General features: G+C 42.0%; 1 protein-coding gene across 1 annotated transcript; it reads right to left on the reverse strand.

Moving 5' to 3' along the window:
- Positions 1–231: 231 nt before the first annotated feature.
- Positions 232–16,109, reverse strand: LOC141754372 (bone morphogenetic protein 7-like). The gene is made up of 7 exons (XM_074613422.1): positions 15,493–16,109; positions 6,684–6,873; positions 2,418–2,566; positions 1,957–2,157; positions 1,773–1,846; positions 559–669; positions 232–463 (listed from the first exon to the last, which is right to left on the reverse strand). Exons 1-7 carry the CDS (start codon positions 15,899–15,901, stop codon positions 314–316), a joined length of 1,284 nt encoding a protein of 427 aa, XP_074469523.1. The 5' UTR covers positions 15,902–16,109; the 3' UTR covers positions 232–313.
- Positions 16,110–16,400: the final 291 nt, after the last annotated feature.

A 16,400-nucleotide genomic window follows, 5' to 3' on the forward strand; every position in this document is an offset into this window, starting at 1 on the left:
TCTCTGAACTAGCTCCACATTGCTTGAAGTCCTTTCAGTGCACTTTTTCTTGCCAAACTCAAAGGGAAGCAAAAGAAACCCCTTTGTTCAACCGGTCTCTGTTACCAATAGTTCTACTTGGTTTGTGGTAGTGGTTAATACTGCATGGGAGGCTCAGCTGCTGCTCATAAAACCACCAGATTTGGCAGGAGCTCCCCGATGAGCAGCCACTCAATCATCTCTTGTCTCTGGTTCCTTCACTTCCGCCTTTCTTGAGTGTCCCCCCCCCCCCCCCAGATTCGCCAAACTCACAGGAAAGGGGGGGTTCGAGCGGTCAGTGGCAGCCGCAGGCTCTGACCACCATGTTGCGGTACTTCTTAAGGATGACGTTGGAGCTGTCGTCAAAGTAGAGCACCGAGATGCCGTGGAGCTGGGTGGGGGCGCAGCAGGGCTTAGGCACCGTGTCCGGGTTGATAAAGTGCACCTGCGGTCAGAAGAAGCACAAATCAGTCCTCACAGAAAGTGGAGGTTGTAGTGAAAGTGTTAAAGTCATCATCACGGGGGCTGTTTGGGACTTACCAGGGTTTGCACGATGGCGTGATTGGTGGCGTTCATGTAGGAGTTGAGAGGGAAGGCGCATTCTCCCTCGCAGTAGTACGCTGCATAGCCCTCTGGTGCTATGATCCAGTCCTGGTCAGAGGAAAATGTAAAAGTTAAAGGTCTTATTGATAAAAATTTTATTAGGGCTGTCAATCGATTAAAATATTTAATCAAATGTACCTTAAAGGGAGCTTCGTCAAGTATTTAATACTCTTATCAACATGGGAGTCGGCAAATATCCTTGTTTTATGTAAATGTATGTATATATTTATCATTGGAAATCAAGTATCAACTCAAAACAATGACAGATATTGTCCAGAAACCCTCACAGGTACTGCATTTAACATAAAAAATATGCTCAAATCATAACATGGCAAACTGCAGCCCAACAGGCAACAACAGCTGTCAGTGTGTCAGTGTGCTGACTTGACTATGACTTGCCCCAAACTGCATGTGATTATCATAAAGTGGGCATGTCTGTAAAGGGGAGACTCGTGGGTACCCATATCTTGAGGTCAGAGGTCAAGGGACCCCTTTGAAAATGGTCATGCCAGTTTTTCATCGCCAAAATTTAGCGCATGTTTGGAGCGTTATTTAACCTCCTTCATGACAAACTAGTATTAAATAGTAGGTACCAATGGATTCCTTAATTTTTCTAGTTTCATATGACGCCAGTATCTTCAAAACAGAACCCGCTACAACCTAAAAATGGCAAGTTGCGTTAATGCGTTAAAGACATTAGTGAGGCTAAAACAAATTTGCGTTAATGCATTATTATTGTGTTAACTTTGACCGCCCTAAGTTTTATGAACATGAATATTTAAACAAAAAAAACAAACATCTACAGAGCTTTTAGAAAGTTGCCGAATAAAAGTATGACTTTTCCGGAAAAAATATTAGGATTGTGAATTCATCATTGAAAAAATGTTGGCGGGTCCACAATGAATGTTTTGTTTATCTCTGTGGAAGATATCTGACGTTTGGTTCCCAGTTCTAACGAGGCTCGTGAGTCAATCGTAAAAAAACGTTGGTATCACGTGGTGTCTCTGGGTCGTCAGTTAGTGTGGAAAAAACAGATAAATGGCTGAGATTGATATACGTATATATTGAATACTGAGATTAATTGTCACTTTTGGATATAAGAAAAGTGAAATTATTTCAAAATGAGATAAAGTGAAAGTTCAGAATTTTACCTGCCATCCCAAATCTCTGAAACTGACATACAGCTCGTGCTTTTTACATCCCTCTCTGGAGAGGCCAAGGGTATCTGAAACGGAAAACATGCAAGTATGAGCACACACAAGTATCATAGTACAAAAAGTATTAAATGCCAGTCATTAAAACCACAAGTAGAGTCAGTTTGAAGGGTTTGGGCACCTGTTGCAGCCTCCACTGCCTTTAGTGCATCTTGGACAGTCCTCTGGGATTTAGAGCGGTTCGACTGGCGTCCCTTGTTGGCAGAGCGGATGCTGCGGAAGCGCACCTCATTGGCTTTGAAGAAGGCGACCATGAAGGGCTGCTTGTCCTGAGGTCCGCTGCCCGTCAGCAGCCCCGCCAGTCGGGGGTTCCTCCTCTGACCTACAGAGGGAGACAGGGGGAGAGAAGATGACAATGAGAGAAGATGACAATAACACACATCTAAGCCTCTACTAAAAAACATTTGTTCATCCTAATATGACCACAATCGTAACTTAAACTCTGTAAGAACCCCCCTACACACATTAACTCAATATGTGGTGGAGAGCCTTAAATCATTCCTCCAAACAAAGACTGTATTCTTGCTGTTGTTTCTGTGATGGATCCGTCCCCGTGTTAGTTAATGTATGGCAGTGACTGACCGTGGCTGTCCTCCAGGACCAGGTGCAGGCCGAGGTTCTGCTCAGGGTTGACCAGCCAGAGGTTACTGGTGACGGTCAGGTCAAACGCCAGCCAGCCCTCCTCCGCAGCCCACACCTCTCGCTGGTCCAGCAGCAAGAGCTCCACGTCACTGAGGAGAGGACGGTATTTGAGTGAATTCAAGGCATTTCAAGGCTAAAAGCACTGAGTGTCAAAACGTAGGTTTTCAGTGGAGTATCTCATTGTTTGGCTGCAAAATGAAACACATCACAAATTTATATGAATGTTATATGTTTGCACAAAATGCTAAGTTTGGAAAAACGCCATGGCGATGAAATGTCTAGGGCTGCAACTAACTATTATTTTCATTTTCGATTAATCTGTTGATTATTTTCTTGATTAATCGATTAGTTGTTTGGTCTATAAAATGTCAGAAAATGGTGAAAAATGTTGATCAGTGTTTCCCAAAAGTCCAAGATGACGTCCTCAAATGTCTTGTTTTGTCCACAACTCAAAGATATTTAGTTTACTGTCATAGAGGAGTAAAGAAATCTGAAAATATTCACATTTAAGAAACTGGAATCAGAGAATATTGACTTTTTTTTTTCTTAGAAAATGACTCAAACCGATTAATCAATCATCCAAATAGTTGGTGATTAATTTAATAGTTGAACACTAATCGATTAATTGTTGCAGCTCTGGAAATGTCTGCTGTGATTTGTTGCCCATCTTTTGTTTTTAAGTTTCTGCAAATTGATTTTCATTTGTGAAATTAATTGAAAACAAGGGTTGTCTGGGATGTATGAAAACAATCTGAACGTGCATTGGTATGCTTAGGAAAATGGTTGGCTGTCATACAAGTTACATAAAATTAGTATTTAATAGGCTAAACAATGCTACATGTGTGGTCCTCTAATAGCTACAGCACAGTTATAAAGTATTAGGACAGCTTGTTTTATGTTGTTTTGCACATTGGGTTTAAAATTAAACAATGATGTTAAAGTGCTTATTTTGGTCTTTTGTTTGAAGGCGTTTACGTAACCCTCGTTATACATAATCCCCCAATGCTAGGACAACGCAGCAGGAAAATAATACATTAAAGGCAGCCGAGAGGTTTTCATTGCCAAACAGTCGAATGCTGTTGAAAAGCCAAGTCAGACACCTGACCTCAGTCCAACGGAGAATGTGTTTCATTCGTTGAAGACCAGACTGAAGGCCAAAACATAATTAATGTAATTAATAGACACAGTGGATGTATGTGGGCTGTAAATTCCAGACAGTCAGGGACTGCAAAGGAACCATATACAAAACAACTTTAATTAAGTTTATGTTAACTTGTTTCAAATGATGCTTTGTCACCTTTGACCTGCTCAGTTATATAAAAGAGGGGGCTATAAACAACTTCAACTTAAAGCTGAGAGACAACTATTTAATCTCATAGTCATTGTTTCATTTCAAATCAAATATGTGCTGGAGGACAGAGACAACCTGACATCAAAGAACTAGCGGCGACGAAGGCCGCCAGTTGCACTCGAACACATCGCAAAAACTGCACCGACGTCCAACTACCACGTATGTCTGTGCCTGCGTGACAGGAAATAACTCTCCACACCAGCAGGCGGCGGTTGTCTGTATTCGTCTAGCCAGTGGGTAATACTAACACACACTAACAGGCATGCGCCAGCCCGGCGATGTCAACAAAGCTCGGAGAAGCTCAGATTACAACACATACAGAGGGAGAGTGACTTCATTCTCTGCTCAGGTAGACATAACTCCTTTATATCTTTACACAGCTGCTATATTAATGCTCTGGGTATTTTATAGAGCACCTTTAACATTTGTGACTGCAAATACACTGAATCAGGATATATAAAAGCTTTTCATAGTGAATTGATTCGGCCTGAATTTAATAATAATGCACCATATAGTGCAAAAAAGCACAAACCGCTGATAGACATATGCATTGCAAATAATAAATGAAAACAATAAATTATTTAAAATATTTCAATGCAAGATTAAAGATGATTTGTTTTTGTCATTTCAGCCTCAAAACGATGCGTAGTGAGTCATCCAAACATCCAGGGTAAGTCCCCGTCATCATGCAACACCCTGAATCCTGTATCCACCCACAACGAACAGCCACTATCAAAGGAGAAAACTCCTATATACTGATATGTGCCGTCTTAAGGGCAGATTTCACAGACAATAGCTTTGTTTACAGGCTGAGTTTCAGACCCTCAGGCAGACGTCTGCCTTTAGTCCTGCCGCCTGCTCGTCTGTGAATGACAATGGTGTTGCCTTTAACACCATCGTCAGCCCCGCTGTCACCGGTGAAGGACTTTAAATCTGCTGCCTACACATGATCCCTTCTGCTGAGAGCGTTTATGATGTGGGTGGTAGAACTTTGATTTGAAGGAGATGTGTGGCGTCTAATTATTCTACAATCGGATAATCTGTCGTGTTGTAATCCAATTTCAGATGTGGTTTGAAAACTGTGAGAGTACAGACAGACAGAAACATGGAGTGACCACCTGTGTAAGAGAAAGAGAGTAAATTGACGTCTTGAGGGGTTGAGAGTGTTATTTGTGGTTGGAGCTGCGTGTTATAAATGCCGGTCTCCCGGGGACTGTCCTGATCTGACTGTGTGAGAGTAAACTTGCTCTGGAGGGAACCACTGTGTTTCTGTAATTGACACTAATGTCTGTGTAAACAGCTCCGGCGCTGACACTAACATCAGCAGAAATAACCTGTAGGGAAATGCAGACAGACGCAGCCAAAGCAGACAGATCTGTGTGCACGTACGGCAGCCAAACGAGCAGTCAGAACAGGAAAACACACAGTAGGTGTTTGTTAACCACACTATTCATAATATGTCAGCAGCATAAGAGGATAATCATTATGTAGCAATGAAACCTGCTACTATGAAGACTTCATTTGAAAAATGCTTTAAAGTTTCAGTTCATCCAAATGGAAAGTGAGTTTTGAGTGCTCACAGTACTGAAGAATTACATTTAAACATTTAAAATATTCACCAGCAGCATGTCTTAGGAACTCGTTTCCCTATTAAAACTGTTGACAGTGTGTTGTGGAGATTATCCAGACTACCAGGAACACTGTTTGTGAACAGTCACATATTTTGCTACGCTAGCGGTGTGGCTCTGGAGATGGTGCCAACTGAAATATCTCAACAACTAGGAATGAAACTACTGAAAACTAATGAACTGAAACTAAGAATCGTTGTGTTTTCGTTGTGTTTTCGTTAGCTTAGAATGAGCCTTTCATATCTACACAGGGAGTGGGTCTTCTTCATGGAGTCCTCCATGTTGCTCCGCCATGTTTCTACAGTAGCCCAGACCGGACAAACCAAACACTGGCTCTAGAGAGAGCCTTTCACGTCTTTTCCCGCAGTCTGATGGCAAATGGCGTTACCACCGTTTTGCACTTGGTGGCTCGCGTTACCGCAGTCTTGGAAAGGGAGGAGTAAGGCGGAGGGGTACTCAGTTGGTTGCCATCTGCAACCACACCACTAGATGCCGCCAAACCCTACACACTGTACTAGGGATGCTCATTTTGAAATATTTTCTTAACCGATAACCGACCCTTGTTAACCGATTATTAACCGTTAACCGACAAGATTTGTGCCTCGTACCAGCTGCAGGAGCACAACACATATTCGTTGACGGGAGTCCCCAGTTCACCCGTCCGGGAGCGTTAACTTAGCAGCCACGATGCTGCGTGTAGTGTCACGAGCCACTTTCCCAGAAGAAGTCTCCACCGCACATTTAGTTTAGTTTAGCAGGTTGTCAGCTGTGTGTCTGCCCGGCTTAACTTTAGCGAGTGTCCAACAAACAGTGTGTATTTGTGCTACGTTAGCAGCTCTAGCATTGCCGGAGGCTCGCCGCCGCACACGTAGTCTGCGTAACTTTAGCGAGTTTCCAACAGACCGTGTGTTGGCGGTGAGTGTGAGGTTGTTGGTGGCATTCTAGCTGTGAACGTTAGTGTAGCAGTGTGTGTACAGTTTATTTGTCGGTGAATAAATAATACGAAACTACATCTCGCTGCGCTCAAGCGAGCCAGAGACCGGAGCCGACCTCCTGTATCCTGCAACTCCGGCTCCTCTGAGCCGCTCAGCTTTTGAGTTAATTATTAACATTTCTTTTAACCGATAGCGTTAATCAGTTAAAATGCTTAATGTCGGTTAACGGTGAAACAGTTAATTATGGACATCCCTACACTGTACCTTTAAGTAAGAAAGAAAACACCCATACCTGTCTGGAGGCTCCTGCAGGACCTGGTACACACTGACTCTGAATGTCTCGTTCTCGTAGCGCTCCTGGATGAAATCCTTATAGATCCTGAACTCTGCTGCTGTGACGGCCTCTCCCTCTGGGATACGGGAAAGGTCAAACCGGAACTCTCTTCTGTGCTGCTGGTACAGAAGATCCTGATCCTGATCAACTACCAGGAAGAGAAAAAAAAAAACAGAATAGAGGCGATAAATCAGCATTTGATTGATTGCTTTGATGTGCTTTATCAAAATGCTCCATCGGGGAAGTTCTTACATCTGGGGAAAAAAGGGCAAACCACCGTGAGTACAATCAGATGGTAAAACCAGTCGGCGGTTGCATATCTGTCAAAACTGTCGCCGAATCAAACGCTGCTCTGATGTGTGTCACTCTGCCCACATCTCGGAAGCGCTGGGTCAGAAATAGGAAAAAACCCTGCTGTGAAGTGATTGATCTAAACATCGCTTAAGTCTGCCATACGTGCCAATGAATGTGGGGGAGAGAAAAAACACACTCAGGGCTCAGTTTGGCTCCCTGCTTTAAATTACACACATGTGCAGACCACAAGAAAAGGCCTGTTAAGGCACTGCCCGGAAAACCGCAGCTGCCAGTGTGCTTTTACAAACACACTCACATAAAGTATAGAGAGAGACGCACAAATTCATGTGTGACTTAACTACCAGGGCCTGTACCACCCACACCTCCCTGATCATTTTCCCATGTATCACTCTGATTGTAGAGGATAAAGTAAAGCAGCAGTAGCCGATGGCACCGTGGGGTTTCCGACCCGCCCTGAGCCAGCTGAAGCGCTCCAACACTCAGACTTTCCAGGAGAACGGTGGTCAGAAAGACCCCAAAGCTTCCTGAAGCTTTCCAGTGTCCTGTTTTTACAGCGCTCGCCAATGTGTTTGTCCTTGGAAAGAGCAGTGGAGGTCTCCGGTGAAGGTGTGCAGAGCCGAGCAGCGATTAGTCACCTTAAACACATCCTGCCCACTGGCGTACATCATGACATCATCATGACATCAGCCTGCGTCCACTATTGTTTCAGACACACAGCAACTCAACACTAGAAACTTTCTTTTTTTTTTCACGAAAGTGCGCACGGAGTCTTCTAAAAACATTTCTAACGACACAAAAACACACACAAGCCGTTTGTCGTTAAGAGCGCTGCATTCTGAACCCTGCTAGTCATTTGTTTGACCGCAATTAAATGCTGGAAGGGAACGAGGGGTGTTTTTATGAAAGCAATAATTGCTTGTAAGGACTCGGTGTGTTTACGTTAGGGACCATTAGCTGCAGAGATCAGACCTCAGATATGCAAACTTCCCTCTGGGAGGCATTTCAACACTTCAGATTACTCCTGACACTGCAGGGCCACACAGCCACGAAGCTATCATTAACCTATTGCAATTTTATAGTAAATGTTTTTTTTTTTACGCATCAGCATGGGTGGTTTAAAGATATATTACAATGTCTGCACGAAAACAAAACAAAAAAAAGACAAAAATATGACCTTTTCGGGACTGCTTCTAACATATGTCAGGCTCTCTTTATTTTTCAATTGACTAAAGTTAGTTGTAAATCTTTTAATCAAGTGAACAGTTTCTGTCCTTTCAAATCCACGAATGTCTGCATAAGTTTGACAAGTTTGACTGCGTTGCTTAAAGGAACAGTGTGTAACATTTCAAAGGATCTATTAGCAGAAATGGAAAATAATATTCATAACTATGTCTATATAAGTGTATAATCACCTGAAACTAAGAATCGTTGTGTTTTTGTTTGCTTTTGTTTTGCTGAGCCCTTCATATCTACACAGGGAGCGGGTCTTCTTCATGGAGTCCGCCATGTTTCTACAGTAGCCCAGAACGGACAAACCGAATACTGGCTCTAGAGAGAGCCTTTTACGATTTTACGTTACCTGAAAGCCACCGTAGTTCTCCGACACGCTTGTGAAACTGCAGAGTTGCAAAACCGTGGTACCGCCGTCTGATTTCCGTTGCTCCTAGAGTAGTGTTATTATGGTAAGGATGGCCTCTGGGGCAACATCTACACTAATACATTTTCATTTTAAAATAAAAACGATCTCCGTCCAGACGAGCATTTTAGAGCTTCAGAATTCATCTTCGGCCATACTACGATGCCTGAAAACGCATATCACTTGACCATTCACGTACACTGGGCATGCGCGTGCTGGTGTAAACAGGAAGCTGCACTGGACATGGGAATTGATGCAAAGCGCTTGAATAATAGCTTGCCTCCTGCACATGCAGGCAGTAATAGCATTATAAAATGAAGAATTTAACTGCACAACAGCTGCCAGCATAGACAACAAGGTCAGCAACGCCTGTAACTCGTTATCCATGTTGAAATTAACCACTAATGGTCAAGGCTGATGTCATTTGTTTTCTTCTGGAAAAGGTTCCAGGGAAGGACCCAATCAAGAAGCGAACGTGGGTGTCTGCGTCATCGTTTTCAAAGTTCTCCGTTTCCGACTAAAACACACCCCTGAGTATCAAAACTAAAACTGGGTCAGCAGCGTTTTCAAACGAGTAGTGTGGACGCCAGGCATAAGCGTAGGAATATTTTTGCATTTAAAACAAAAACATATTAGTGTGGATGTAGCCTGAGTGCCGGGAATGGCGTTACCACGGTTTTGCACTCGCCGGCTCACGCTACCGCAGTCTTGGAAAGGGAGGACTGAGCGGAGGGGTACTTAGTTGGTTGCAGTCTGGAACCACACCACTAGATGCCGCCAAATCCTACACACTGTACCTTTAAGTTGTTTTCTTGCAGATTATTTGAAGCACCAAAAAGGCTTTTTCTAAACAAATATTGCAAGTACTTTTTTTGCTGCAGAATGTAGCACCGTGTCTGCTTATTGATGACAAACCAAGTCTACTGAATTGAGTTATTCTGCACATGGTTTAAAAGACAGAAGAGGGCTTAAAGGAATTATTTTGCAGACGTATGTATAAATAATGAGAAGGTTAATGCAATTTTCTGGTCGGGCAAATTAAATTCTTCTTATGATCTTTTTTTGCTTCCTGCAGATCAGCTTGGCAGGACAAACACATGTCTTCCCGCTTGTTCTCCAAAGCACAATACACCTTCTGTTCTCCAGCGACACGGTCACTCCTCCAACTGTTAGGAGAGCATTTTGCACTCTTTCTATCTTAATGAAAGCCAGTGACATTTCTGGTCATTAAGCCTTTTCCCATGCTCCGCAGGTGTTTCGTGGCTAGTCAATGCAACAAAAAGAGCCCATACTGAACGCACGTGTACACGTCTCCAGGCAAAGATTTCAGCAGCGATAAACAAGAGGGTCAACATGAGGAGCGGGAGAGCAGAACAGCTACAAACTGATGAGATTGAGTGTTAAGTCAGGCCTCTGCACTACATTCAATGCATTTCTTTATAAACAAACGTTCAAGAGCAACTACAAATGTGCAGTGGAGTAGCAGCTGCCTTGTGTAATGTTGCATGACAACGAGACGAATGCTTCCTGCTGGTGATTTTGAAGTATGACCTGTGGTTTGGCGTTCTAACAGAAGTAAACATATGCGGCCGTGTATGTGCATCAGCATGTGTGCAGTGATGTGATATAGTGCATGCTTGTGTAGACTTCATAATATGACTACACAGGCTCTCAAATACAAGTGAAAAAAGAAGGGTTGACTCGTTCCCTCCGAATCCTTTCCCTCTAACATAATTCATTTCAATAAAAGAAGACCTATTATGCTCATTTTTAGGTGTATACTTGTATTTTGGGTTTCTACTAGAACATGTTTACATGCGTTAATGTTCAAAAAAGTCCAGCCCGCTCTGATTGGTCAACTGAACCAAACTCTTCGGACTCCGCTCCAGCTCCGCTCTAACTAGCTTTGTCTGAGCGAGTGCCAAACTAGCCGCTCAGTTTGAACTTTCAGGTTGGGGGTTCACAAAAGAAATCTAGAGGAAATGTAATGTGTACAACGCAGTTCGGTCTAGTGTATTGCGTCAGTGACAAAATCAGTTTGATCGCATTGTTTTTTATTGGAATTAACAAACTGGCCGCAAGCGATGAAGCGCTGTGCAGCGAGCCGTTTTTAGCTGAACCTTTGTCGGGTACTGTTTCTTTTTATTCCTGTCGCTCGCTTTGAAAGCGCTGCAACGGATGAGGAACAGCTGAATCATTGAAGTGAAATGAGTAGTTATCTATCTGATACCTCTTCATTTCACTACAAACACCCAAATAAGGAGGCAGCAGGCTGGAGGGAGATCGCCTGAAAGTTTACAGAGACTACTGTTGGCTGTATTTGTATCATTTTCAGTAAATATCGCAGTATAAAACCTGTGTTTTCTGTTTAAAAAACACAAACGTCAGAAGATAGCAAGTACTACTCACCCATCTTTGAAGTGGCTATACGTCTGATCTGGAGCGTACAGCTGATGGGTACTTGGTTTGTTTACATGGCGTAACATAAAGTGCATATTTAACGGTGTGTGGACTGAGTGTCTGATGTTATTAGGCTATAAGTAAATAAAAATAAATCACAAATCTATCTTCTTCTCTTGTTGGTTTCTTATTCTATCAATAAGAAGACACAAGTCGATATTATTCATCATTACAATAAATTATTAGTTCTGCGTTATTATAAAAAATATAAGATGCATTTCTAAGGGGTTCAGTGAGCCCCCTGAACCAACACAAACAGGCAGGAATTAAGAAAATGTGTTACGTCACCACGTAACTGAAGAAAAGGCGGGACTTCAGGCAGTTTGTGTTTCTGTGGGGGAGAGTAACTCCCTTTTTGCGTGGGCTTTGTAACTTTGCAGACCTTTTACATGCACAAACGTATTAAACTATATAACACACTAAAGGAAAGGGAAAAAAGCATAATAGGTCTTCTTTAATACGAGTAAATGAGGCTGATTTGTCTAAAATATTATTCTATGTCCACCTGCAGGATGTTCCTGGGAGCACTGGGAGAAGAGGCTGGGCAGCTCTTCAGCAGCTCTCCGTCACACTGGAAGCTGTGGTCTTTGGAAGGGAAATACCATAATCCAGTTCAGTCTTGAAGCGATCATCCCAGGACCACCAAGACGGAGTCACTTCCAGCACATTGTGGGAGCCCTGGCGAAAAACGCTGCCAATCATCAGCACAGGAGGAGGCCGTGGTGGGTTTTTGAGAGAGAGAAATAATGCGCACTCATTGTGTCCTTTTCTTCTCCTCCTTCCTCTTTATAATCAAACTCCTCAGATGTGGAACCACACAAAATCTGCTCCGAGTTTTCAGAAACAATGTTTCCAGATCTCATTAGCTTAAAGACCGTCAGTTAAGAGTTCACGACTGAGGACGTAAAATGTTATGTTTCAGATTTTGTTTTTACAGTCTCCAAATGTTTTGTATTAACTACACATGTAGGGGCTGAAGAATACCTCTGAATAGCTCTTCAATTAAAAGCTTCAGTTCAGTCTCAATGGCAAACAAGCAGACAGGAAGGTTAAAGGGTTCTTTGAGACTTCATCTCTTCAGGTTGACCTTTAACCCGCCTCCTGAGGCTGGAGGGTGGGGGGGCGTAAAGAAGACATGGGTTAGTTTTGGATGTAACCACATCCGGATAAGAGCCACAGGCACTGTGCCGTCTGCTGTTTCACCATGGTGATATCAGTGCCGCTGTAGGATCTCCAAGGGAAACAACGGCAGGATTTGACTTTTATAAATTCAATAATGTCTCAGTGAATCCCCGACTCCCACCTGTGACCCGTGTGATCTGCACCGTCCACACAAACACACAAACAGACACATAAATGCAGGAATGCAAGCACCTGCACTGACAGAGATTACTACATCAGTAACCCGTGTTTAGATGCAGCTTGTATCTTGATCTAACTTGTCTCTCACTCCCTAGGGGTTTAGTAAATGCCCGTTCAATTCCTAGTCATGCGAAACAAAGCCACGCTAAAGCCTCTCCCCCAGAGCTTTGAAGGGATTCTGGGGGAAATCGGATACAGGCGTGTTGTCATAACATTTACAGCTCGGGGGATGCATAATGCAGCTGATTTCAAATGAAGAAAGTGACCTAAAAGCCACCATGTCAGGAACACTGGCTCTCACACAGACTTAACTAGTGCACTCTGTCGCAATGGGAGACTCGACAACAAAATGGAAAACATTTAACACCTTGAATCAATCAGATGACAGAGATGAAACTTCCACTGAACAACATAATAAGTAGTCATTGATTGGGACATTTTGCAAAGAATACTCATTTATAGTCCTATAATTAAAAATATATATATATATTTTCATGAAAGCATTATTACCAGAGACGTGGACTCGAGTCACAAATTTGATGACTTTAGACTCGGCTTGTCAAAATAAAAAAAGACTTGCAACTCGACTTGGACTTCATTACCAGTGACTTCACTTGGACTTGAGCCTTTTGACTTGAAAATACTTGTAACCTTCTTCCGAAGACCAAAGATTATAAGTATTTAAGTTATTTAAAAAGTGTCAATTCATTTCCTGGATAATGTTAAAGGGGAACAACACCTAAATTAAGAATTCCAGTAATTTCCATGACCTAGGAAAGTTCAATCAATATTTGTGAACATGAATTACTCTCTCTCTCAAAGCCGGAAACCAGAGGAGTAAGTCTCAAACTTGTGATGTCATCAAGTACAAAGTCTGGACTTGCTCCATAGACAATGAATGGAGACTGATTTTGTGGACTCACAGAATGTTTGTTTGTTTTTTTTATACCAAAATGAGCTTTATTCTACTATAGTGTTCTCATTTGTGAAACAGAAAATGTTCCCTTATACTTCGATGATTCTCCTGGGTGCTCTCAGTGTCACCTAGAACATCTCTCCCTATTCATTGTCTATGGAGGAGCTCTGGACTTTAAACCCGATGACATCACAAATAAAAGTTTTAGCACTCTAGTTTTTGGATTTGGGAGAGTTGTTCATGTTTACTAATATTTTTTGGACCGTCTTAGACCATAGGGAATAACATGTATGAATTTTTAAAATGGGTGTTTAGTTCTCCTTTAAGTTTATTCAGATCAGAGATTAATCAGTTTAATCAGATGACGGAGATGAAACCTCCCCTGAACAACATAATAAGTAGTGGTTGATTTGGACATTTTGCAAAGAATAAAAAATATATTTATTTTCATGAAAACATTATTACCAGACGTGTGGACTCGACTCACAAATTTCATGACTTTCGACTTGACTTGACAAAATCAAAAAAGACTTGCAACTCGACTTGGACTTCAACACCAACGACTTCACTTGATGTTCTTGTGGCTTGCAAAACAATGACTTGGTCCCACCTCTGATTATCACTGCAAACCAAGTCCATGTAGCAATATTTAGTGTGCATTTATATACACTAAAATGCATATAAGTAAATATTAAATAAATATTGAAAGTTAAAATAGGAAAAAAGGGGTTAGTAAAGGTGGATTGTGTTTTGTTTTGTTTTGTTTTCCTTTCACTACTTATGTTTTTTGTATTTGCTTGTCTCCATTTTTTGGAGAGTTTGCCCTTAGTTCCTAGTATTGTCTGTTTTTGTTGATATATATAAAAGATGAGGCATGATACACATCCCACAGAAGTCTGTATCACTGACATGCACATGCTTCTTAATAAAAATATTTGAAACGTTAAAGGGACTGTTTGTAACTTTTTACACGTATAAATCTACCGGGTCAGGATCCCATGCGCGCTCGCGTAAGCTCGCGTATGCACGATCACTCCACACTGCAGAAGAGTTAGTTTAGCTCTGAGAATATCTAGTGAATGTACAGTGGAGGTTTGTGCAGAAATAAATGCTGCAGCTCCTCCAGACCAACAGAGGTTTCCCGTGTCTTGTGAAGTGATGGGGCTCCGCAGCGAGAAACGTTATCGTCTCAGACCGGGTGCTGGTGTCTCCCCTGTTCCCACCGGCTGCGGTCGCGAGACGATAACGTTACTCACTACGGAGCCCCGCTGCCTCAGCCCCGGAGGCTGAGGCAGGAAAAGCCAACACTAAGATCAGCAGTGATTCATGGAGAGACCTTCGTCTGGTCAGCTAACATTACTGCCAAGCAGGTGAAATATAGAGTGATATTGTGGTTTTAGCTGACGTGTGTCGCCTCACTGTTTTGAGCGATGCTCGTTCATGTCTGTGTAGAGCGAGCACAAGCGCGAACCCAACGCTGACTTTCGTTGACTTAACGGCCACAGGAGTCGCTGTTAACAAGCATTTCTGATTCTTACAAACAGTCCCTTTAACGACAAAGATAAACAAGACAGGAAGACAAAATAATGATACCAGTGGTGAAAGAAATATTGTAAGTAAAAGTATTAATATCACAGTGGACTGTAGAAATACACCGTTACAAGTAAAAGTCCTACATTCAATACTTTGCTTACGTAAAAGTACAAAAATATTAGCATCAGAATATACTTTAAGTATCAAAAGTAAAAGTACTCATGATGCAGAATTGTCCATTTCAGAATAATATACATTATATTACTGGATTATAATTGGTGATGCATTAATGTGTTCATCACTATAATGTTGCAGCTGGTAAAGGTGAAGCTCATTTTAATGACCATATACTGATGGGTAGATTAATCTATAATAGTTTGTCATTTTTTTTTTTTTTTATTATCTTAATTTGAAAAGTAACTAAATCTATCAAATAAATGTAGTGCAGTAAAAGGTACAATATTTCTATTTTTTTTTCTGAAAGTTACAAATAGTCCCTTTTTAAAAAAAAAAAAAAAAAAAGTAAAGACAGATTGTAAACTCACCGAGATTGACAAAACTCATCACGGTGTCTGCGTCATCCAGGAAGCGGCTGTCCTGCGGGCTCACCTTGGCGGAGACTTGAGTCGGTAAAACGGGCTTATAATAAGAGTATCCTTGCGGCTCTGCATCCGTGGAGAAGGAGATGGTGTTGTAGAGATCCAGCATGAACATCGGAGCAGCGTTGTGTTTGGTGTTGTGGAGGTGGAGCGGTCTTGGACGGTGTGGTAGTCCCAGGATGGAGAGGATCTCCCGCTGCATCTCTCTGCGCTCCTGACTCCGCAGCCGCCGCTGGATGAAGCTGGAGCGCACCTCGGTGTCCGCGGAGGAGTTGGAGAAGGAGACCTGCGTGGCCACCGCGCAGTAACACCACGACAAGAGAGTTGTTATCGTCGTTAAAGCGCTTGGCAACATTTTACCCAACTTTTACGCACGACTAAACTAGAGTAAAGATAAAACGAGAGTTTTCCTAAACACACTCAGATTATCATCCTCTATCGTTGCGCACTGGTCTGTCTGGTGTGATGCGGCTGAGCGCTCCTCTTGATGCCAACTAAGGGTTTTATATTGAGGCGCTGCGTCAGGGGAGGAGCAGGAGGGGTTTAAAATGGGATGAGATTGGGAGTTTATATAATGTTTATAGTTTATTTTGTATATTGTATATTGGTAAAAATTAAATGCTTTTATTCTTATTTTATTCTAACGTTTTATATAGATAAAACGTTAGAATAAAATAAGAATAAAATAACAATAAACTGGAATGACTGGAAAGATTGGGAGATTGGGATAAGGAGTTTATATCATGTTTATATCTTATTTTGTATATTGTATATTGGTAGAAATTAATTTGTTTTTATTCTTATTTTATTCTAACGTTTTATATAGATAAAACGTTAGAATAAAATAAGAATAA

This window comes from Sebastes fasciatus, chromosome 1 (genome assembly GCF_043250625.1).
Source record: "Sebastes fasciatus isolate fSebFas1 chromosome 1, fSebFas1.pri, whole genome shotgun sequence".
NCBI lineage: Eukaryota > Metazoa > Chordata > Actinopteri > Perciformes > Sebastidae > Sebastes > Sebastes fasciatus.

Excerpts from the sequence above, each read along its gene's own strand:
- LOC141754372 (XM_074613422.1), bottom strand. The coding sequence starts at position 15,901 with ATGTTGCCAAGCGCTTTAACGACGATAACAACTCTCTTGTCGTGGTGT. Across the intron at positions 6,874-15,492 it reads GATGAGTTTTGTCAATCTCG|TTGATCAGGATCAGGATCTT; the intron begins GTGAGTTTACAA and ends TCTTCCTGGTAG. Across the intron at positions 2,158-2,417 it reads GGTCCTGGAGGACAGCCACG|GTCAGAGGAGGAACCCCCGA; the intron begins GTCAGTCACTGC and ends CTCCCTCTGTAG.